General features: G+C 38.0%; 2 protein-coding genes across 6 annotated transcripts in view; one reads left to right on the top strand and one right to left on the bottom strand.

Moving 5' to 3' along the window:
• Nucleotides 1–131: 131 nt before the first annotated feature.
• Nucleotides 132–5,900, bottom strand: TRAPPC2 (trafficking protein particle complex subunit 2). 2 transcript variants are annotated; one of them, XM_039714263.1, is made up of 5 exons: nucleotides 5,885–5,900; nucleotides 4,953–5,063; nucleotides 3,202–3,346; nucleotides 2,391–2,476; nucleotides 132–1,537 (listed from the first exon to the last, which is right to left on the bottom strand). In XM_039714263.1, exons 2-5 carry the CDS (start codon nucleotides 5,043–5,045, stop codon nucleotides 1,439–1,441), a joined length of 423 nt encoding a protein of 140 aa, XP_039570197.1. In that variant the 5' UTR covers nucleotides 5,046–5,063; nucleotides 5,885–5,900; the 3' UTR covers nucleotides 132–1,438. The 2 variants fall into 2 exon arrangements, with proteins under 2 accessions (XP_039570197.1, XP_039570198.1); XM_039714264.1 differs by lacking the exon at nucleotides 5,885–5,900 and adding an exon at nucleotides 5,165–5,189.
• Nucleotides 5,901–5,918: 18 nt separating this feature from the next.
• Nucleotides 5,919–23,627, top strand: part of OFD1 (OFD1 centriole and centriolar satellite protein) — a 29,106-nt gene continuing 11,397 nt past the window's right edge. For 2 of the 4 annotated variants that reach the window (XM_039714253.1, XM_039714251.1), the window contains exons 1-15: nucleotides 5,919–6,192; nucleotides 8,009–8,209; nucleotides 8,982–9,050; nucleotides 9,136–9,163; nucleotides 9,959–10,066; nucleotides 10,781–10,917; nucleotides 12,950–13,123; nucleotides 14,032–14,138; nucleotides 15,026–15,145; nucleotides 17,448–17,521; nucleotides 18,163–18,254; nucleotides 18,400–18,589; nucleotides 19,251–19,381; nucleotides 19,754–19,865; nucleotides 21,312–21,917. In XM_039714253.1, coding sequence (XP_039570187.1) covers nucleotides 6,097–6,192; nucleotides 8,009–8,209; nucleotides 8,982–9,050; nucleotides 9,136–9,163; nucleotides 9,959–10,066; nucleotides 10,781–10,917; nucleotides 12,950–13,123; nucleotides 14,032–14,138; nucleotides 15,026–15,145; nucleotides 17,448–17,521; nucleotides 18,163–18,254; nucleotides 18,400–18,589; nucleotides 19,251–19,381; nucleotides 19,754–19,865; nucleotides 21,312–21,917 — 2,245 coding nt within the window. In that variant the 5' untranslated portion in view covers nucleotides 5,919–6,096. Of the gene's footprint in view, nucleotides 6,193–8,008; nucleotides 8,210–8,981; nucleotides 9,051–9,135; nucleotides 9,164–9,958; nucleotides 10,067–10,780; nucleotides 10,918–12,949; nucleotides 13,124–14,031; nucleotides 14,139–15,025; nucleotides 15,146–17,447; nucleotides 17,522–18,162; nucleotides 18,255–18,399; nucleotides 18,590–19,250; nucleotides 19,382–19,753; nucleotides 19,866–21,281; nucleotides 21,918–23,627 lie in introns of all 4 variants that reach the window. The other 2 variants (XM_039714249.1, XM_039714250.1) reach the window with 2 other exon arrangements.

Below are 23,627 nucleotides of genomic sequence, written 5' to 3'. Positions count from 1 at the left end.
CTGTACAATGCAGTTTATATGCAAAAACATTGCAAAGACAGGTATTCCCATCTTCAGTGGCCACCCCACCAGATATGTTACTGTGGTTATCTAGTTTTCTTCTAAATCACTTCAAGTATACTCAACAGGCATCCATACTACAACATTTCATGTTTTATTTAAGGTAAATATGTTCTTTTTTTCTTATGGAACCTTTTACAATGACAGTTTAGCAGTAAATGCAGAAATAATGACTGACTGTACACTTACAGCACATACAGATGTGGTCCCCTTGATTATACAGACTATGCAAAATATTTCTTAGAATAGAATGTCACTTCCTTTGGAAATTACTTTTCAGACATTGAAAAAAAAAGTAAAAGATAGCTTATACAGATTGGCTGCAATAAGAAACAGAATACTTAATATTGTAAACCCAAGCAAAGTATTAGGTACATATATGACAAATGATCTATTCAAAAGTTACTGGTTTGGAATGATGTTAAGCTTTGCAAAATGGTTCCTAAAACATTTTACAATGGAGTAGGAGCCAGACAGGCCAAATGATGCCTTTCTGAAGCCTCATCAAATGCAGTTTCATGGTGCAAAGATCCTCCTCTAAATTTAATTACAAAAAGAAAGTTTCAGCAGTTGAAGAAATATTGGGGAAAAACAGTGGGTTTAAACATGTAAATTCAGTTTGGGTTGTTTTCATGTGTGAGTTAGAATTAATGTCAGGGCAGAGCCAGATCTGCCCTGACATTCATTAATGCAACACTGCAGCTAAATGTCTATTGCACTAAATACACAGAAAATTTGAAATTAGACACTTTTAAACTTTAGGGGTTTTCCTCAGAATTTCTTGACGTACTGGAGACAGCTTTTCTGATTTTTCTATTTTTTATTGAGCACTTTATATACATACAATTACACATCAATAAATAGAGGCTTGATTTACTACCACAGAATGTAATATTAGTCTGGTTAGTCTGCAGCGTGAACTCTCTACTGAAGGAATACAACTAGGAAAGTTTATTATAAAATTAAGCACTTAGGCCAAACAGTCAAGAATTTCCTTTTGCTCATATTAAACCAGGTGACTGGTGAACATCTTTTGCATTTAGGTCTGATTTCCTCCTACCCTGTGTCAGAGGCTTACACTTTGCATATGCATTAATATATAATGACTCACTTTCTTCCTTTGAACCTCTGCAGCCTCTGACAGTTTAGAACTTTATTTTCATATCACATAAAAGGAAACTTCTTGAGATACACCTTTTTTTAGCTAGAGAAGCTTGGCTTTTCTTATCTATATCAGCAAAAGAAAAAGCTGCTTCAGCATCCAGTTAGTCAGCCTTCAGAAGATGAATATAAAACATGCAGGGGACTAACCAGACGAAGTACAGTTCAAACAACCAGGAAGGCAGGGAAAAAGCACTCACTCAGGAGATTTATTTATTCAGCTTAAAAGGTGTTTCTTCCCAAGGAACTGGACTTTCCTTTCAAAGGCAGTGGATCGAATAGGAGTATTGAGTTCATAAAATGGATTCATTGCAAACTGGGGAAAGAAGAAAAACCCATCAGTAAGCATAATGCCCAGCCCTGGAAAATGTCACTTCAGGTGACACCTACTACTAGCTTTCAGCCTGTTTAGTGTCAGTAAGAGTACTGACCTCCTAAACAGTCCTTGCTTTCCAGGCCCTTGCATTCTTCCCATACATGTGCAGAGCCATCCCATAGCACCAGCTCCTCAGAGCAAACCCAACACACTGGTGGAAATTAGGATCATTTGAGTGCCTGTGGGAGGCTAGATGGTGATGCTTCCCATGACTGTTTGCCATGACCCTGTCTAGTGAAAGCACCACGAGGATTTGGGAACAAGGGCTATGTGTTCCAAGAGCAAAGCTATCGGCTCTATAGAAGAGTCCTCTCAATATCATCATTAATGATACCATATTCCCACAAAATGCATCACAGGAAGTTGCCCCACAAGTTCTCTGTTGCCTAGAGATGCTGTTGATTCCTCACCCCTGGAGTTGTTCAAGGCCAGGTTGGATGGGGCTTTGACCAATCTGGTCTAGTGGAAGGTGTCCCTGCCCATGGCAAGGAAGCTGTAGATGGTTTTAAGGTCCCTTCCTACCCAAACCATTCTAATCTATTCTACAAAAAAATCATAGGACTAAAGTGAAGAAGTCTAAAAGAGCACAGTTTATAAAACTTAAAAAAACCTATTCTGTTTAATGGAAAATACAGCCTTTATGTCACATATTACCAGCTCTAGCTGATGTGGACTGTGCAGGTGCTTGCTTATACAGGCCCTCAAGAGAAAACATGCTAATACAGCTGTGCCTGAGCACAAACAGCAGAACATGCTTAAAAGTAGTGCAGAAATCATAAAAATGATTTCTTACCTTTATATACAACTCATATACATCAGTAAAGAAGTTCTTAATTCCATCTTCTTGCCTCACATCATGAAGCATGATAAATCTCATATGTACAGTAATTAAGGAAAATAAAACTTTGACAAAGAAAAGAGACATTATCCTGAGATAAGCATGTAGACCTAATATAACATATACCTAAAATGTTTAGCTGCACACGAAATAGCAGTGACTCATAGGAGGAAGCATTTAAAAAACTAATTGAAGCAATGAAATTTGGAAAGTATTACCTTTATATTTTAACATCCCCCTATTTGAAAATAATCACCTCTCTATCCAAGGTCTCTTTTTTAAAACAATGTAATTCTGAACGTGGACGATGCTCCCTGCATCTCAGCCACCTAAAGTTAAAATGTCATTCAGTGTTACTTGCTATGTGTAACAAATGTTTCTACCTGTACATAGTATCAAGCCTCAGCACTGCATTTTCACCACTGGAGTGACTGACACCAGGCATATTCACTGCTGCTTCTCCTCTCCAGCACGGTCAAGAGGGTGGGAACAGAGAATCATAAAAGCTTGCTCAGAGCCTCTCATACCTCTTTACTCCATGTACCACATTTCAGTATACTATTTTAGCTCCTACAAAGGTAAAAATCCACCTTTCCAACTGTTCCTAGCTGCTGTGCCTCACAATACAGCTCTTCCTGAAGCTGATGACTCTAACAATAATAGCGAATAGCCAGAGAAATCTATTCCAAACTCACTTCATGCTTACCTCTTTCTGGGAAAAGGCTTTTCTTAAATAAATATAAGGAAAGAGAACAGGGAAGGATATGTCCAGCTGTGACAAAAGCAGAAACAAACCATTCATTAAACTTGTCCACAGTCTTCAAGTACATGTTGTTAGAAAGCCACATGTTCTCATCTACGAGGTCGAGAGCAGCATGGGCAATGAACTGGTTGAGGTGGCGATGGTCATCCTAATGCAGTTCCAGAAGACAGATCATCCGTAATTCAGTGAAAGGAATGAAATATGAACAAGCATTTGCTCAAGTTGCTCCAGAACCAATGTTCAAGTTACATAATGTTACATATACCCTGCTTTTCTGCCACGTGTGCCATCCTGTAATTAAATGAAACTACCATATGTTTTCATGGTACTTGGTTTCAAGGGAGAAAAGAAGCCATAATAAAAAGATCATCACAAAACTAGTCCTGAGAGCAACAACATCAGTAAAGCCTGTATTACATCTCAGGAACAAACTCAAGCATGAATTATTTTGTTTATTGATGGGCAAACTCCCACTGCTAACTTATTCCACAATATAAGCCCTCATATATCTTTTTCTCTTCTTTCCAGACATCTGGTTTTGTGATATTTACATAGCATACATAAAATGTAACATTTTCTGGACTATAAAATTTCAGTCAAATTTGGCTGAAATTGACCCATAGGTTGCAATGTGTAAAAGCTAGAGTACAGATGCAGAAAGCATAAATACAGAGGGCAGGTATGCTGATAAAATCACCTAAAGTTTCTGTTTTTCTCATGTTGTTTACCTAGAAACAGGATTGTTTTATTGATTTTGGGGTCTTCTTTTTTCTGCAACTAGTTTTAAATATATGTCTGCAGATGTAAACTGCACCTCTTGCAATAATAAACACAAGATCGTGGTGTTTGGTCTCTGTACTTTGTAGGCAGTCTAGAACACCAGAGGACATCTGCCAAGAAGAGATACAGGACAAAACCACACTGGAAGCTTTTATTAGACTGGAAGAAGTAGTTTTGTACTGTTTCTCATAGTAACAGGATGCTGTTACTGTCACTCTCACCTCTCAGGTTTTTCCTGCAATCAGCTTTTACACATCCTCACAGAAAGTCTAGCCTAAGTAGCCTTATTTATGAGCTTTTATGGGATATTAGTTCAAAATAGAGATGATGCCATGCAGTTCCAATCAGTGACAGCATATACTTCCACTCACAGATACATGCACTTTTATTCTGAAGTCTATTTTTTCTTTGATGTAATGCCACTTACAGATAGATTTGTTCTTTTCCCACTGGAAACAATACTTATTGAGTAGTATTCCATTTATCACATTTTCAAAGTCTTTATTTATCAATATTCCTTACTTAAAAGCAAGTATGACTAATGAAGATGATTAAGAAATTAGGTATTTTATAGCATAAAGAATAAAGACTGAATAGAGCTTTCAAATTTATGTTTCTTACTTTACCTTATTATTGTATATGAATGTCTTAAAAGTTAGTGGCATTAAACAATGAACAGCTACTACAAAACCTCTGCACACTAAGATAAATTACCAAAGCAAAACTAAGATATATATAACATACAGCAGGGAATATATAAGGAAGCTGTGTTTTGTGAAGAACTAGTATAATCTGTCAAAGATTTTTTAAGAGACTTGGGAAATCCAGAGTTCTACTCCCTATGACAAAATTTCTGTTCAGTAAACCCCAGAAAACAGTAGACACTTCTTTTAACAACAATGCTGGTCATGCTTCTAATACACTGTAAAATTATAAAAGAATCACAGGAGTGTCATGGGGGGACAAAAACACACCTTTGACTCTACTTTTCCAGGAGGCAGAAATTCCATTTCAAATATGGGATTATCATGATGACCAACTATCACAAAGTAGAAACTTCCAGACATTCTTCAAAACAATGCTCCCTACAAGAAAAGACAAAAATGCTGATGAGTCTTTATACGAACTCTTAATCCATGTAGAAGAGCTCCTAAAAATCAGCCAGTGTGCTCCCATCCATATTTACCAGAGGGAGATAAACATTTAGGTATGCACACCAAGAGGATGGAGCCGAGCTCTTCTTGGTGCAGCCACCCACCAGGATGAGAAACAACGGGCAGAAACTGATGCCCGGGCAGTTCCACCTGGACACGAGGAAGAACTTAGTGCTGTGCGTGTGACTGAGCACTGGAACAGCCTGTCCAGAGAGGCTGGAGTCATTCCAGAACCGTCTGGACACAATTCTGTGTCCTGTGCTCCAGGATGACCCTGTTTGAGCAGGCTGGGCCGGATGCCGCTGTTCCCTCCCAACCTGACAGATTCTGGGGGAGGCGGAGAATATTTCTGGGAAAGGGACCTGGAAGTGAACCTAGGTGCCCGAAACCGACTCGTGCCGTGCATCGGTGGATGATTTACCCCCGGGAGCCCCCGGTCACCCGGACACAGCGATCCCAGGCCACAACGCGCAGCCCCCTGCTCGCCTGCCCGTCCCCGGGCCCTGCTCAGGGCCAGCAGAAGGGGAAGGGCGGCAGACGGCGGGCGGCTCCTCCCTGGCACACAGCGGCCCGGGATAATCCCACGGCTCCATCCCCGGCCACTCCAGAGGTGCCCGGGAAGGCCGACCCGTCCCGCCGCCCCCCGGCCTCCCCGGGGGCAGGCCCTGACTCCGCGGGGCTGCGGTCCCCAGCGGCACAGGCGGGCAGGGAGAAGGGGCCCGGCCCGCAGCTCCCCCGGGCCCGCCGCCTACCCTGCGCCGACGCCCAAAGCGGCCCTGCCCTGCCCCTGCCCCGCCGTGCCCGGCCCGCTCCCGGCCCCGCTCCCGGCCCCGGCGCCCTCCCGTGGGTAGCGGGAGGCTGCTCGGGGAAAGCCCGAGCGGCTGAGGGGCGGCGAGAGCTTCTTTGGCCGTGGGTCGAGCTGCGAGTCAGTAATGCCGCTTTCTGTTCGGTGCTGTAGGACAGGATGGCATCGGTTGCAAAGGAGACGCTGTCCCAGGAGGAGCTCCGGAAAAGGCTGTATCAGACTTTTAAGAGCCGAGGCGTACTGGACACACTTAAGGTGTGCTTTGTTTTCAGCAGGTGCTGCCGTGATCCTCTGTGCTGCTTTAACGTAGAGGGCCCTAAAGGCCGTGCCGAGTACAAGCGTCTCGCTCTCTCCACCATGTATTATTTTTGCCACAATTTAATTATTATTTGGGGGGTGGGGCGTGTTGTGATTGGGGTTTTCCCCCCATTTGCGAGGTTCTCCCTAAACAGAATGGCTTTTCGTTATGCCTTGGCCTCGGAGTGTTTTTCAGGAAGGTTAAAAGCCTGGTTTAGGTCTTTGAAAATACCCATAATTGAAAAAAATAAGGCAGGGGAGAGAATAATAAATTAGAGTATAAAATAGGGAAGGATCTCTCAGGTTACAGGGTGTGCTTATTACCTATGATATGTTATATGAATAATACTTCTAAAATACTACAAATTACCTATGATATGTTATATAAATAATACTTCTAAAATACTACAATCCTGTTTTAAAATAATTGAGCTGTTTTGTTCTTGTCGGCTCGTTCAGAAGAGCATATAGGAAAAAAAATCAAGATCAGTATTTCAAAAATATCACTGACAATCCAATAGCTAAGAATTTCCTGTTCAGGACAATTTGTTTCTGCCTTACTGATTTCCATACCAAGCTTGCAATGCTTGAACCATTTCTCCTTTGACTTAACCAATATTCTATCAGATTATTTCATGTTTAAGTCCATTTTTCTGCTTTGTTTAACTTGTCTAGAAAGTTATTTCTGCCTTCCTTTTCTGTACTAGGGGTAGGGATTTAGTCCTGTGCTTTCCACCTTCACTTTGCCACAAGATGTATAAGAGGTCACTGTTCTTCGTTCTTTTTGAGACAACATTACATCTATTAAAGTTGGTTAAAACTGGACAAGTTCAGAAATTAATAAGGAAAACAGTTTTTTCAGTTGTGTGTGACAGACTCAATGATCCTTTCCAACTCAGAATATTTTGTAGTTCTGTAATTTTGTTGTCAGCCTAATTTCTCTTGAAAACTATGCTAAAATATCAGACTGGTCTGATAATCTGGCTTTGTTAAGTTTTGGTAATTATTTTGCCACATTTTTGGTGACAGACTGTCTCTTTATTCAGTTGTGTCACCATTGCATACCTGCTGTTGAAAGCTTAAAACACTATTTGTGCCATGATTTTTCTTATAAACTATTTGAATAACTGCATAATGAAAATAATTCCTTCTTCCTTTCATGGAAGGGAGATTGTCTGATTTTAGTTTACTTTTTTTCTTCTGTTTTAACTCACAGAATGCAAATAAATAATTTTAAAATGCCATTTAATTATTATTAGTGGCTGTAGGTCTCTTTGCTTAGTACTCTTTTGCTTCCTTACAAAATAATTGATATTAAAGATATTGAGTTTTTGTTTATTTTGCCATCTACTTTTGTGATGGCATGAGTGGCTTCATGAGATGAGACTCAAGAGGACCAGTGGGGGTTCCAAGAACACCTGAGGTGGGGGCCACATCAGGAAGGCTTTATTTAAGCCAAAGGGAAGGAAAACAGGAAAGCAGTGATCTGAAAATGATGGTAACAAGAGTAGTGTTTATGTGAGCTCCTGACTGGGAAATTCTTTTTAGTCCTACATTTGATACATTTTGAAAGTCGGAGTTCATTGTATCCACGATTAGAGGTTTTGAAGAAGGGCATGGTGTTCATTGTGCTCTTCCAGATGTTGCCAAAATTAGTCTGCCCTGTTCTGTTTCTAGGTTGTATAAGTAAAATGAGGCTCCCTGTGGATTTTGAAAAAACTCTCATTGAATCACATGTAAACTGATAATACAGTGTGGTTTTTTTCTGTATTAGACACACCTCCGAAACCAGCTAATCCATGAACTAATGCACCCAATTTTGAGTGGAGAGCTTCAGCCACAGGTGGTTCCCAGTGAAGACAGTTCACTTTTGATCACAGCTTCCAACAGTTTGGTGGCAGATCATCTAGAGAGATGTGGCTACGAGTATTCACTTTCTGTTTTCTTTCCAGAAAGTGGGTTAGAGAAGAAGAAGGTAAGTTCAATATTCTGCCTACTCCACGATGTCTGAGAGCTTTGTTCTCTGGAGGGTGTAATATTCTAACAATTGAAAAGATCATTTTTTGTGATAGGAAATACAAGCATAAGTACAGCTTCTGATCATCTCCACAAAACATTCTGTCATTCAGGGTCATTTTCATGAATACTTAAAACTGGCAATAAGCCAGCAATGCTGTTGTGGAAGGGTGCAGCCACAGTCTGGCTGTGTGGCAGAGCACGTGGGAACTGAACCTGATAAAAGCTTGTTTGGCCATTCAATTCCCTGAAAATGTGGTTCTTGGTCAGTCCAAGCTGTTCTAACTACAAAGTGTGGCTGAAAAGGGCAGTCTTTGCCTTCCCTTTACTTCTCTGTAAGTGTGTGATAGGGTGAAGGTGTTTCTAACTGAAAATTAATTTTTTGACCTGGTGAGTAGTTAATCATCATTTGGGTTAGTGAACTCATCTGATTTGGATCATAAATCAAGAAAACAGACAAGGAAAGTAGCAAGCACGTGTTGACAGTGGGGAGAGAACAAAACTCTCTTTTCACAGCTTCAGCTGATGATGAAGCTACATGGTGGCTGCTGTATGTCTGAAGTAGTGAAGATGAGTAAATGTAGAACAGCAGGCTTCTGAAAAGGATTTTACAGAGAGTAAATAGATCTTTCAAAAATGGAAAACATTTACAACTCTGAAATAGTGCCATTTGCATACTTGAAATTATTTTAAATTTAACCTTTTCCAACTGATCTTTCTTTTCCCAACAGCTGTGGACTGTGCAAGATCTTCTTCAATTAATGAGGATCAATCCAGAATCCAGTCTTTACAAATCACTGGTAAAGTTATTTTAATTTTGAAAATAAGCTTAAATTACAGTGGTGATGAAAATAGACGGGCTAAAACTTCTTTTCTTTCTTACAGACTTCAGGAACTCGGAAGGAAAATAAAGGTACAAAATATTTGCGTACAATGCAGACAGGGATAATTGTGTTAGCTTCATTTTTATTAAGATGTGAGCAATAAAAAAGCAGATTTCTTAAATGTGTGTTGGTGTGGAGTATTTTGGATTTAGTTGGATTTTGAAACTTGCAGTACACCAGGATGATTAATGTTATATTTCAGGGTTATCCAACTCATATTTGTGGATTAACTGTTGACATTTACTTATAAAATAAATTACTTGTACATTAGAAATAGGAGAAAAATCTGTAATCAGGTATTACATATAATGCTCTTTGGAGGCTTTTCGTACTAACTTTGGAAAACTCAGGTTTTGGGTTGTCTTTATAACACTATATTAGCTTGCAGAATCTACCTCAAAAACTTGTTACAGATTTAATTGATTTTCCATTGTATTATATAAGAACTAATTCTTATATCTGCATAATGAAACCTAGCTATACTGTATAACCTAAAGGAGCTGGATCTTCAAAACCCCCTGTTGTCTAAAGGCCTCATAATTAAGTACTAATAATCTTCACTCTCAGCTGACCTTGGGAGTCAGGAGACATGGATGGTAGGAAAAGTTGCAAGAGGACAGCTTTTGCTGACTGAGATGGACTGGATTATGCTCATAATAAAACCATAATTGTTCACTGTATTGATTTTTACTGAAGTACTTGTTCTTTCTGTAAATCAAATAGGTTTTCTTGTACATTGAAAATTGAAATTGCTTTGTTAATTACAGGCACAAATTCCATTTTGGTATGAAATCAGAACTAACTAATCTATTGGATCTTGCTAGGTTTCCTTATGCAAATTTTAATTGGACTTACTGAACATCATCTAAACAGGGAAACTCACAACACAGAAACTCAGACCACCTCAGTGCCTCCTTACAGGGAGTCTCTTGGTAAGTGCAACCTGTGCAAACAAGTCTCCCCAGATATTTTCATACTGCTATATGGTATGGCTTTAGATGTATTTTGCATGAGTGGTGTTACTTTGTTACTTACTCAAATGCAGCCTAAAGTTGCAATGAGTAAAGGTCATGTCTGTCACTAGAACATGGAATTTCTAAATTTTCTTAAAATAAGGCAAAGTCAGGATAGGATTTTTTTTAAAATCACTCATGTGTTTCCTTAGGCATTTAGCTAAGACCTATGACATATGGACTGTAAATGTGTTGAAATGTGTTCTGGAGAACAGAATTGTAAATGTGTACCCTCTTTCTGTAAGCAAGTTCAGCATAGATTGGGAGTCCTTGAATGTACAATATGCCTGCTGTTATTAATATATTAATACAAAAAAGCTAAAGGTTGCACAATTAATATATTAATCAGAAAAAGGTATGAGTTGCATACAAAAGGAAATTCTTGTTCACCCATCATAAAAGGGATGAATGACTATGTAATACCACAAATAGTGCCTAAACAGCCAAGTGCCTCCTCCTAGGTATGTGTTTATATATATGAGATAAATGGCATTTCTGTGCTGCCTCTGTTTTTGTGTCACACAAGTCTTTCTAAGATAGTGCAGCTTGAATAAGCTGAGGAATGTCCTGCAGAGTGAGGTTCCTGCAGCGAATGTTTTTAAATTATGATGGATGTGTTGCTTTTTTTTATAGCTGAGAAGCTTCAGCTGATTGATGAGCAGTTTGCAGAGTCCTATCCTCAACATCAGAAATATGAATCTTTAGAAGTAAAACTTAATGAGTATAGAAAAGAAATAGAGAAGCAGCTTCAAGAAGAAATGCATCAAAAGGTATAACTCTGGTTTATGAATTTGAGGGAGACATTAATTTTGACTTTACACATTGTAAACTTTTCATACTTAAGGCAAATTGAAAAAATCTAATACTGAGTAGCAACAAGCACAGAAGGCTACATTGCTCCAAAATCTGTTGTTAATTTGATGATACAGCATGTATGTTTGTCATCCCCCGTTTTTGCTAAATGTGCACACAATGTTAAGCTTTGCATTCTGATGTTAATTTGTAACATAACATTTACTTTGGTTGTCTTAATTTGGTAAATTTTATTTGCTATTTGATTATTTTGTTTTATGGAGAAATGTTTATACCACAATTTTAATTTTCTTTCCCAGTTAAGATTTTGATGCTTGAATTTCAGTGTGGTGCATAGCAACTGAGAGGTGTGAATTGCTGTTGTGTAGCTTGACAGATAATTAATCTTTAATACTGGTGAGAACTTGCATTCTATCTCAAAACACTGCACAGAAACACTAAAGTCATAAGACAGTATTATGAATAATTTCTAACTTATTTTCTTCCTATAATTGAAGACAGCTCTTTTAGAGAATTTTCCTTCATTTTGGAAATAAGATTAAAATTTTGTCACATAATCCTTTGATAATCCTTCTGTCTGAAAAATAGAGCAGAGGGAATATACTGCATTTTATTTTAATACATCTTTTTTCTTTTCCATGAATTTCAGTGAAGATCATCTGTTTATTTAGGTAGAAAAAAAGTAAATCAACTGTATTTCATTTCAATATATTTTTCATTAATTTCTGTCACAATCAATTATTCACTGGGATATAAAGATGATAATCTGATAATCAGAATTCTTCCACGCACTTTTCAAGGCACTCAGTCATCATTTATTTAGCCAGACAAGTAGAAGGATGGAGAGTTAAACCTCTCTTTTATTGTTATTCTTCATTTAGTCTTTATTCCTCAGCTGGCTCTGTCTTTTTTAGCATGTCAAACATGTTCATTGCTGTGTTGTTAGGTTTGTATCAGTTTAAGCAAATGAGTTGTAACAAAGGAGATGGGAATCTCTTCTACATTCAATTAGCTTTACATTAATTCCTTAGCAACATGATGTGAATTACTGTAAGACATCTCTAATCAAATTTCTATATATACAAGTGATGCTGTTTTGTCTCACTATTTCTGTAATTTTTCACAAAATTTGTGCTTACAGACCTGAGTTGCTAGATCAGATATTCCTACTGTGCCTTTTCCACACTTTTAATACTTTCTCACAATTTTTCTGTCATTCCCTTTTGATTCTTTCACTCAGTTTTTCCTCAAATTTTTTGTCTTGTATGATCGCTTTCAATTTTTTTCCAAATTTTTATTGTAATTCTTTATAATCACATTTGCTCTCACATATATTGTCCTTCACACACTGTATGGAGTAATGTTCCCAGTGATTCTTCTGTGCAGTTGCAAGATTTGTACTTTCCTGTTTGTGTGCATTTACTTTTTTAAAAATTGTGCTTAGAAGTCAGTGAATTGGGACTTCTCTTTTTGTAATCCTCTTTAGATGAAGTTACATGTTCTGCATTTTTTTACATTTCTGGCACTTCTTTTGTGTCCAGTTGAATGACTGTGGTTTCTGAGCAATTCAGGGTGTGGGTCTGCTTCTGCCATTTCTTGAATCACTAGTCAAAAGTGGTTCTTTGGGAAAGGGACAAGAATGAAGACGGCGTTGGAAGAGGAGTAAAAGACTGTGGCTGTTCCTTAATTCCAAGCAGAGTATCACTCTTGCAGTGCATTTTTCTTCATAGGCTTCTGTTCTGCTCTTGTCTAAAGCTGATAGTTTTCATGTGTTTATCTGGCAGTCCAAAGCAGATCTTACACAAAACTATGTGAGATGTGCAAATAGTATATGCTGCTAAGATACTTCTATCATGGTAATTATTTACTATCAATTTATCGTTCCCCAACACAAATTTCAAGGTGAAATTTTAAATTGACTTAAGAGGAATTATCTTTTTGAGTTAAAGATGGCCCTGTTTAACCCTCTCTTTCTCCTTTATGTAAAAGCTTGAACATTTTAAAGAAGTTGAAATAGCAAAGATTAAAATGGAGGAGAAAGTGCAGACCCAGAAAGAAATCTCTGAGCTGCGCCATGAGTTAGAGAAGATGCATCAAGCAAAATCTGAAGCCTTGATTTCTCGTGAAAAGAATGCTATTGAGAGGCTTCAAAAGCAACAGGAGGTAAAGTTCCAAATATTTTTCCCTAATCTATTGCAAAATGATTCAGTGAGTTGGTTAGACTGTTTTTATCTTTGGGAGATTTACCTTCAGATCTTACTTGGCTGATTAGGGAAAACTTAGGATTTACATTTGTTCTTATAAATAGGGGCATGCATTTAGCAACTGCAAAAATGAGTATGGTTAAACATCTAAGTAGAAGTGGCTGGAAAAGGAACAGTTCTGCAAGCTGGGATCTAAATATAATAAATGCTTTTAAATATGTTTTAATAATTTTGCTGAATCCAGATCACTGGGTTTTTTTGACAGAAAGTTGAACGTAGCTTTTAGTTACACTCTTATTTTTTGAGAGAAATAATGTCTTTTGTGCTTAAGGGCAAAAAAAGCCATTTTTATTAATATGAAGATATGTGGGTTTTGATGTTAATATGTTCATCACTTGGAGAATTTATTATGAGTTCTGTAAATGAAACTGCAAAAACTGAAAGGCTGTTGGTTTTCTCAGTTTTAGTTTTAAGTCATGTTTTATCAGTGGGTTTTGATATTTTTTTTCAACTACATTTTTGTGAAGAACATACAAAACTTGTTCACTAAAAAAAGTCAAGTTCAATGTAAAAAATTCCTTTTACTTGTGTTTTAATCAGTGCTATTTCTTAAAGGAAGGGTGTTTATGGGTAGGCAGAAGTGACTCCATCTAAAACATTTTTACTCTGAGTGAAAGTAGAAAGGAAATTAAAAAAAGATACTTAAGATTGATGCCAGATATTATATCATATAATAACTAAATAAATAGTATTTATGGGAGTAAGATCAGTCAGTCCCTGAAGAAGATCCTTTAAAGTTTGAGTGTGTTAAACAGTAAATGAAGTTTTACAGTGAAATACAGCTAAGAATAATATTTTGTGATTCAGATAGAAGCAAAGGAAGTGTATGCTCAGAGACAAAGTCTATTGAAAGATATTGAAGCCATAAGGACCAGGGAGGCAGAACTGAAGCAAAGGATGGAGGCATTTGAAATGTAAGTTCCTGAAGGATACGTACAATGCTAAATGATGCTTCTGCAAAACTTGCCTTAAGATGTTACTGCTTCTGTGATGTTGAAATAGATAATATATCCCAGAATTTTACCTTTTGAGCAGTATTGTATACTGTCTCTATTAGGAGGGGTACCCCATACAAAAAGATGTTTGTTTTTTTTCCATTCCACCTCATCCAACCAAAACAGTTCAGCACTGCTTTGCAGACAAGGAACCAGACGTTCACTTTCAAATGCTTAAATTAAAAAAACCAAACCCCTAAAAAACACAGTATGTAACCCTAACACTCATGAGATCTACACACAAATATTTTGCCTCATTAGTACTATGTTTTGGGGTTGATTTTTTTTTTTATTATTTGTCCTTAATAAGATCTGTTTTCTTTAGTTAAATAATAAAAAAAAAGCAACTAATCCACTTTTGGGCAAATTTTCAATACTACTTAATGCTGTTACTTTGTCATCTGTTTTTCATAGCGAAAGGAATATCCTACTAACAAAAACTTGGGGTTTTTTATCAACCCAGCAGAGGGTGCTGATAGAATAGCATTCTCAGCTATTCTAGCTATTCAGCTCATTCCTCTGAAGTGTGTTTGGTGTGGGAAACTGAGCCAGGGTTAACCCGGGATAGCTGCATAATTGACTGGTACTGAATTTTAAATAGGGCAATTTAGTTTTGTCACATCACCACGTTCTTAATGAACTACAGTGACAGAGTCTGATGCTGATTTCAAATTGCAAACAAGTATTGCAAACAAGCACATTGCCCTTTGATGTCTGTAAATGTTATTGTGAAAAAGAAACAGAATGCCAGTCTAAAACTTTGACTTTATAACTGGTCATTGTCTGTATATTTCTGGATATTTCAGCACCCAGAAAGTTCAGGAGGAGAAAAATAAAGCTGTAGAAGATGCACTTCGGCGTCGTGAGGTTGCTGTGAAGAGCATAGAGGAGACATATGACCAAAAGTTGAAGACAGAGCTCTTAAAGTAAACTTCTTTTGTCTCTAATAGGACATAATACTTCCTATGAAATCAGAATAATAAATTCTATAGGATTTATTTTGAAAAGTGTAGCAAAGCAAGGACTTTGAAAATGTGCATTTATGTTTTTGTTTTAGTGATGTTGAATCTTTTACATTACTGCTTAGCTATTTGCTAGTAAGTTTACTATAGAAAATACTTTTCTTTTGGTTATAGGTTATATTGTTGCTGTAGTTTGAATTCTGTGTCAGTATCTGGAAAAGAGATGTGACATTAGCTTTTATATTTAGACAAGAGGATCTGAAGCAGTCTTAGTTACTTCCTTTGACCACAGTAAAAAGAAGTGAGCATTTTATGAATGCAAAAGAGGCATGAAGGGGAAATCAGCATTAAAGAAATGTTACAAGATTCTTGGAAAAGGGGTGAGAGACGTACTAGTCCATTGTACAGACAGACTGGCTCTTACCTTTGCCCCTTCCCAGTTTTGAAGAGGGATTCTGTGATCTAGATCTCCCTGTTATTGGTTACCTTCTATTTGAACCTGGTCTTAAGGAATTGGCAGTCATCTGTGGCTTCTTTTGGGGTGTTGCAGTGGGTATATCCTAACTTTACTCTAGCACTTCCTTGTAGTGCCTTGGTCACTTGAAGGGTTCCTCAACACTTCAATGCAGACAAGAGCTCTTGCCATGTCATGAACCTGTCTCAGTTAGGCCATTAAAGCCAGCAGCTGATGAACTTTTTAGTGAGCAGTGTTATCTGTGCCTTTAGGTCTTTAAATTAAAGAGCAAAGATGTTGATAGTAGGTTTTGGTAAAAATAATCCCTCAGCATTTGGTGATTTTGTTAGAGACCAGTGAAATGCAAATAATTGACTCATCTTACAGCTAGTTACAAATAGTGGTTGCAAGGTCCTTTCAGTACATGAGGAGAAGCAAAACATTTTAAGGATAAACTGCTGCTTTGCTTATTTTATCAACATACAAAATATTTTAAGGCTCAGAAAGACAAAATCCTTGTCCTTTTGTCCTAAATCATTGATGAAAAGTATTAAAGAACTACTGTTTCTTATACAGAGCAGTGATGCTTGCTAGTAAATCTGTCTTTTTATTTTTGCAGTAAACATTAAATCTCATTTTTGGGAGAAGGATCTGAGTGGTCTGGACCATTTGCAGAAATGCAGGAGGATGGATTTGGCTGTATCTGTAACCATTTATAATGATGTCCCAGTAATGTAGAATGCTGAGCTTTCTTAGCTCCTGTAAATTCCAGTTCAGTGGAATGGCACTGTTGGATAACTACTGGGCTATGAATAGTGGTGTACTTGGGCAGTGCTCAGAGTCTGCCTGGTGACTGGTGGTGTGCAGAGAATCCCTGGGGCCAGTTCTGGGGCCCTTATTGTCCAGCACCTTCATCTGGATATTGGCACAGGGCACCTCAGCTTTGAACATGAGGCTTAATTAAGAGGAATAATTTCCACAGTGAGTGACAGAGTTTCAGTTCAGGCAGATTTTGACAAGGTTGGGAATTGTGCCAATGCAAATCTTAGGAATTTTAACAAGGAAAATGGCAAAGCTCAGTGCTTGGGGCAGAATAGCCCTATAAGGTTGTATAAATGGGACAAAGGAGTTGACTGGGGAGCTACATTTCTGAAGAGGAGGTGGATGAGTTACAGTGAATGCCAGGTTGATTATGAGCCAGCAGCATGCTCTGACAAATAAGGCAAAACAGTATGATGGGTAAGATTAGAAGCAGCATAGCCAGCAGACTGAGGGAACTTATTCTCCCTTGAAACGTACTGGGGAAAGCTATGCTGGGAATGCCATGCCCAGGTTTGGGCTTCCCAGTTCAAAAAAGTCATGAAGAAACTGGAAAGGGCTTGGTAACGTCTGCCAGGACAGTCCATTTGAGTTGGACTCTCAAATGTGACCTCTGAGTTCATATGGCAGGGGCTGGAACTGTGGCTTGGGAGATTTAGCTTGGACATAAGGAAAAAATCTGCTGGGAGAGTAGCACAGTGTAGGTACAGATCATCCAGGGAGATGGTGAATATATGTCCTTTGAGGTTTTCAAGACTCGGCTAGGAAGAGCCACATCTGCCCTGCTTGCTGTACAGGTGGCAATAGTCTGGCTTTCTGAGGAGGTGGTTGAATGAGATGATTGGCAGGGCCCTTTCCAATAATTTTGATGACTCTGTGATAGTTAATTTTGTTAATAAATAATTGTGGGATTATAGGAATGGAGTTAACACAAATGCCTGTGCATGTGTTCACACACATCCTTTAGGAGTACATAATCCTTTTTGTTTCTAGATACCAGCTTGAATTAAAAGAAGAACACATAGCCAGAACCAATAAAGTTACTGAAGATGAGAAAAAAAATAAAGGTAACCATCTGTCTGAGATTGATAAACCTGTTTATCTCTAGAGCTTTTACTGCCATATGCCAAACCACTACTGTTCCTGAACAGTCCTGGTGTTCTGTGGTGTAAGGGACAGAAGAGCCATCAGAGCAGGTGACATTCAGCAACAGTGACAGTTCAGCATCTTGTTGCTGTTCAGAATGCAGTGGGAATCATAAAGTGCTGCTTTGCACAGAGGCTGCAAAGCATTCCTGGTTTTTCACTGTCCCATTTCCATTGGAAGTCCTACTGGCTCATTCAGGCTTTAACTGAGTCCTGGTACTGTACCCTGGCACAGTTGCCAGTTTCTACATTTATTGTGCACAAAATGTTTAATTGGAGCTTGTGGAAGAGAGCAGGACAGATAATAGTTAGGGACGTGTAAGAAATGATGTATCACAGGCATATGAATTTGATTTACTTAATTCTAAATGTGTATATATGCATGTGTATACATTTGTATATACAGCATGACTTAGTTAATTTTGAAGGCGTGTGTATGATAATCATTTTTATGTCTTAAATTGAATTTTGGGCTTAGCAGCTTAAAACTGTTTTCTGCTGATACAGTTTTTTACTGTAATACTCTACTAATTTTAATTCAGCATTTGTAATCCTCCCTGCAGAGAAAGCTATGCTTTTGGAAGAAGAAGCCATTGCTATTAATTCAAAAAAGGAGGAATTCAAGCAAGCTGTATCACGTGCCAAAGATCTTGAGGTAATTGTAAATATTAATTTAAAGAAGCCTGTATTCTAATTGGTGCAGTTGAGGTATGTTACAAATAAAAAAGGAAATGTGACATAAAAATAATTGTTGAGTAGTACAGCAGTTCATAAGTTTTTAAACTGTTCTTTGTCTGCAGCTGGACTTGGAGTCAGTGAAGGCCCAGGTTCTGTTGGTAAATAAACAGAATGATTTGTTGACAGAAAAACTGAAAGAGGTATCAGACTATCCTTTGCTAAAGGAGGAAAAATCGGAGCTCCAAGTGCAGAATAAACTACTTAGGCAACAGCTGGATGAGACTCGGAGTGAGAACCAGCATCTTCGAGACAGTCAGTGTGAATGATTTAGTTATTTTCTTGTTTATGTTTCTCTACAAGTATTTGTTATAAGTAAATTTTCATTAAAATACTTTCTTTGTATTATGTTTGGTAGTAGTTAGCATGAAGCCCAAGTTAGTGGTTGCATATAGTTGAACAGTCCTTGGCATAAGTTTATTTTCTTTTTTATTTCTGTATTTATGAATTAAGTGGTAGCGGTAATTTGGAAGGATATCCATTTCACCCTCTGAAAAAAGCAGTGCAATATTTCTAACCATTGCATTAGTATGATTAATAATGGTAAAAGAACATGGCATTGTTGTTGAAGTGCTTGCCTGACTACAAAATAAATACAAAGTATTTTTAATGTGCATTTCAGATTTTAATGAGCATTTCAGGAAGTAGAGATGTATGTGCAGTTATGTAAGATAAGGATATGTATTTTTCTTCCAGTGTAGGATAGTCTGGCTCTAGTTCTTAAAGGACTACACCAACAAAGATTTTGGTTCTTTGTAAAAGGAAGAAGAAAAATATCCCCAAGTACTTATTCAGACAAAGCCTTGTTATGTTCCTAAAATCAAATCAGCTTTACATGTTCATGGGGTATCGTGTAGAAACGTGCACACTTGTTATTCTTTGTCTGAGTGTCTGGTCTTTCCCTTTTTTGGGATAGAGCTGTCCCAGCCCTCAGCGGAGTACTTGGCCTGCCAAGTGGAGCTGAGGAGAGTGGAGCATTCTATGAAGTTGGTGCTGGATGAATTTGAAAGTCATAAGCAGATGTTGGAAAAACAGCTACAAAATGAGGTAAATTATTATTTCGAAATGGTTTGAATCTTTTCTTCTTCCTATCATCTCTTTCACAATTACCCATCTGCCTGTGCAGGCTGTTTGGCATGCAGTTACAAGGATTGTTTGTACTGTGCTCATTTTTATGTATGCAACTCTAAAGAAAACAAAATGTCATCACACCAAAAAACTACCAAAAAATAAAACCAACCCAACATTACCAAGTCTTTCTGAGTCTCCAAATTGTCAGTGCTGAATTTCAGTAGGATATTAGGTATATATGATCTGACTAGACCTGAAAAACATTTAGAAACCAAGTATTCAGCCAGTTGGGATTATTCTTGTTGTTTGAATTACACTGGTTTTTGTTTTTCTCTTGATTTCCTATAGATTGAGCGCTGTGCCCAGTTGAAGGCCCAACTGTTAGACTCTGAAGCTACTGTCAGGAAGTTAAATGTGCAGGTTGAAGAGCTGAAGCTGCAAGTGAAGCAAACACAGGCAGGTTTGTATCTTACACCAGAGCAGTCCTTCATGAAGGACAAGTGTAAGTTCCAGAAGCTTAAAAAAACTGCAGTTGTATAGAACCAACACATCACCAGGGAGTAGACTTTAGTTTAAAATCAAAATGTATTTGAAGCCCAGTTTAAAAAGGAGACTAATTTTAACCTCCTTTCAGAAAACAAACCTAGCAGAGGAAGAAAAATACTCCTCCCTGAACATTTGCATATTTTTATTGTCTGTTTTTCCTTAGTAGAAGGCCATTAATGTTTGCTGATAACATAAACAACATTTTCCAGCAGGCAATTTGTATTTTAATGTGTTTTGAATTCTTGAATGTTCATAATAAAAAGAATAAATTTGAACTTTTATTTTGTACCTCAGAAATTTAAGTCTAACTCTTAAACAGATTTAGTCAAGTCTAATAACTTTTGCTTAACTTATGCTTATCTCATAAGGGCATTAGATACAGGGGCACTTATATAAAGCAGTTCAGTGTGCTGAAGAAATGTTCTTTTAAAGATGCCTGTCAGTTTGTTAATATCAAGTATTATAAATAAAAGCTTAGTATGTGTATTTAATGTAAACATATGGAATTCAATTCTGCAATGATTATACATTACATACAACATGTTGTCTCATAGTTCACTATATGCAATATTTTACATTTCATACTATCCACTAGACTTACACATACATTTATGGTACATGTATTGGTACCATTTGGAATTGGAAATTTGTTATATGAAAATAGCAAATATGTATTTTAATTAAATGACTGAAAGTACTGTAGGAACTTTCATTTTACATCAGAGTTAATGAAGCCAGTGAAGAACCATTTGTGTAGAATAAAAAAGATTGTAAATTTGCTGAAAAATACAGCAGATTGGTCTTTTGGGCTTGTTGAAGCATGCAAGTCCATGGAAGCACGCTGCCCCAAAACATTCAATTTAACTGACAGTTTTAGAGTACTTTTAATGGAAAACAAAACAAAACATTTCCTATGTGCTGTGTTGTTTTTCTCCAGAATTATTTTTTGATTTAAATAAAGGGCAACTGCTAAGACTTGTGGCATGCCCTGTGTTCCTTAGGTTTTACCAGCATGATGAGATACAACATGTCCAAAATGGTAATGTTTTTATGTTTATTTATTTACTTGAACATAAGTATGTACTCTGCAATGTTATTTTTAAAATTAACGGTGGTTTTATGTAAAAGAACTGTATATTTTAAAAATAGCAGTGGAAATTTGCAGCTTTGGAGCTGCATTAAAAATACATTTAAATCCATTTCAATTAAACCATTAAATTCTCAAAATGTAAGCCAATTCCTTGGTAGAATAATTATGATCAAATTGGAATTTAAATGCCACGTTTTACTATTTTTGCTTTGCTGTGGGTCTCCCTGTCTCTCTCTTTAGTGTCACTCACTCCCTCTTGCTGCCATTTAGCTCTGGAGAACGAGGTGTATCGGAACCCAAAGCCGTCGCTCGTCGACCGCTCCGTCCTCGACTTCCTCGGGGACAGGGTGGTGCCCCATGACATCTACGTGGATGGCGCGCTCCCGAGGAAGCTGCTCCTGCCCGACGTGGGGACAGCCAGCGCCGTGCCGGGGCCTGGCTGTCACCCACAGCTGCAGCCACGCAGCGCCTCCCCGGACTCTGACCTGGAGTGCATCGCACGGGCCCGCGCCAGGGTGAAGGAGCTGGAGAAGGAGGCCGAGTACTTGCAAGAAGCCTACAGGAGTTACCAACACAGAGCCATGCTGAACGCAGCAAGCAGAACACCGAGCAAGATGCAGCCTCCTTTAATTCTGCAGTGTCCTCTTAGTAGCAACCCTTTGACTACCCAGCAGGAGCTGCTAGAGCATAATCCCAGCTGCCCACACTCCCCTCTGAGCAGTCCAAGAGGTGAGGAACACATCAAAAGGGCTGGGCAGGTCGATATCTTTCAAGCTCCCTTCACGCCACCACGCAGAGGAGCATCTTCAAGGCGCCTTTCTTCTACTCCCATTTCCAAACCGAAGAAAGACCTCAGCAACAAGAATGTTCCAGATGGTAAGACTCAATTGTTAATGGGGTGCAGTAATGGGTTTTGCTTACTGTTCCTCTTGTGCTCTGGGAACAGAAAGGTTTAGCAGTGTTAATCACTGATTCGTTATTTGCTAAGATGCAGGAGAAGTCAGGAGATGTGGTTTTGCAGGAGACAGAATATACCAGCTGCTTGGAGTATTGCTTCTTCCTGGAAACAAGTAGTGGAGAAGTATGCTGAGGGAAGCTAAATATGCTCTAGGGAGCTTTGAAGAGAAGACTACGCCATATAAGTCCCTACAGGTGTAACTTTATGATATACAGAGTTTAAGTCAAAACTTGCTATTAACTACTTTGAACATTAATTGTCATTTCTTAACCCTCCTATATTTCTAACCTTTCATTTAACTGTTGTAGCTAAAGTGTGTGGCAGAAGATGTCTTTGGTATGTCTTAAATTAAGCTTTCCAGTCTGAAAGGTCCAGATTTCCTTTTGTTTGTTCTTTTTGCTGTGACATCTTTATAAAATACTCCTCAGCAATTGTAAGGAGGAAGGATCTAGTGTTTGAAAAATTTTAATTTGCTGTTAATATCACAATTTCTAGGAATTGCTTAGCCTTTTTTTTAAGGGCAGTACTCAGGAAAAGCAAGCAAAATAGAAATAAAATGTAAAAAAAAAATCTGTTGCTTCAAATCTGCAGTACATCTGCTTCTTGAGTAATGCAAATTTTTTCACCCTGGCTCGAAATGGATTTAATAGGATAAAAAAAAGAGACAGTAACAAAAAAAGAGATAATGATCAGCTGCTCCATGAAGGAAAGTTAAATACAAGGGCAGCTTAGTTTGGAAGAAAGATGGCTGTGGGAAATCTGGAAAGCAATGAGCGATGTGAAAAGGTGAAGAGGGATCAACTGATTACTGTTTCACAGACCCCAGAATCCCATGACATTGAAAGGAAATAAAATTAAACGCTTCTTCATACCATGAGTAACTTGTGTAATTCATTGCTTCTGTGAGAACAGGAATAGATGCAGGCATACAACTTCTCTGTCAGGATGATCCAAAAAAGTATTGATTGGAGAAAGGTTGGGATGGGTGTTGCCAGAAGTAAGATACAAGTATTCTCCTTTTTCAATTCTAGTTTAGTTTTGTTTGGTAATGGGCGCTGTTAGAAGCAGGTTATAAACACTGATTGATTGTGGCTGTCCCTGTGTTTCTGTATGTAGAGCATCATACTCTGTTACTAAAAACATCTTTGAGACTTGAACTTCCAAAGCAATCTTTCATGTTGTAAGTTCTGTCAGCTTCTGTATAAAATACCTACAGACTGTTTGTTTAGCACTGCACACAGACAAAAGTTTTCATAATACTAGGGTTTTGTTGAAAAATTAAGAAATGTTAAAACTAGTTGTGTGCATAACCTGGACAATCCTTCCTGTCTTTGTACTGTTCAGAAGCTACTTACAGGATGGCAGATCTCTGTTTTTCCATTGGATCTGTTCTTTGCTTAATGCACAAAACTGACTGGTTTTTTCAAAACCAAAGGAGTGCATGACCTGACTCAGGAGTTACAGAAATGAAGTGGTATGGATTGTAGGACACCAGGCTGAAGCTGGGTGATAGGATATTAAGGTTAGCTTCAATGCTAACTGTGCTGTTAGTGGGATTTGTCAGCTCCCACTTAGAATGCTTCCCCTCTGAGATGTCACTTCTCCCTCATAAGTCTTCTAAGGAGTGC

The sequence above is a fragment of the Passer montanus genome, unplaced genomic scaffold (assembly GCF_014805655.1).
Source record: "Passer montanus isolate IOZ18808 unplaced genomic scaffold, ASM1480565v1 scaffold3, whole genome shotgun sequence".
Classification (NCBI taxonomy): domain Eukaryota; kingdom Metazoa; phylum Chordata; class Aves; order Passeriformes; family Passeridae; genus Passer; species Passer montanus.
Note: the sequence above shows the minus strand (reverse complement) of the source record. Positions and strands in the feature narration are given on the sequence as shown.

Excerpts from the sequence above, each read along its gene's own strand:
- TRAPPC2 (XM_039714263.1), bottom strand. The coding sequence starts at position 5,045 with ATGTCTGGAAGTTTCTACTTTGTGATAGTTGGTCATCATGATAATCCC. Across the intron at positions 3,347-4,952 it reads CTGGAAAAGTAGAGTCAAAG|GATGACCATCGCCACCTCAA; the intron begins GTGTGTTTTTGT and ends GAACTGCATTAG. Across the intron at positions 1,538-2,390 it reads TATATGAGTTGTATATAAAG|TTTGCAATGAATCCATTTTA; the intron begins GTAAGAAATCAT and ends TTCTTTCCCCAG.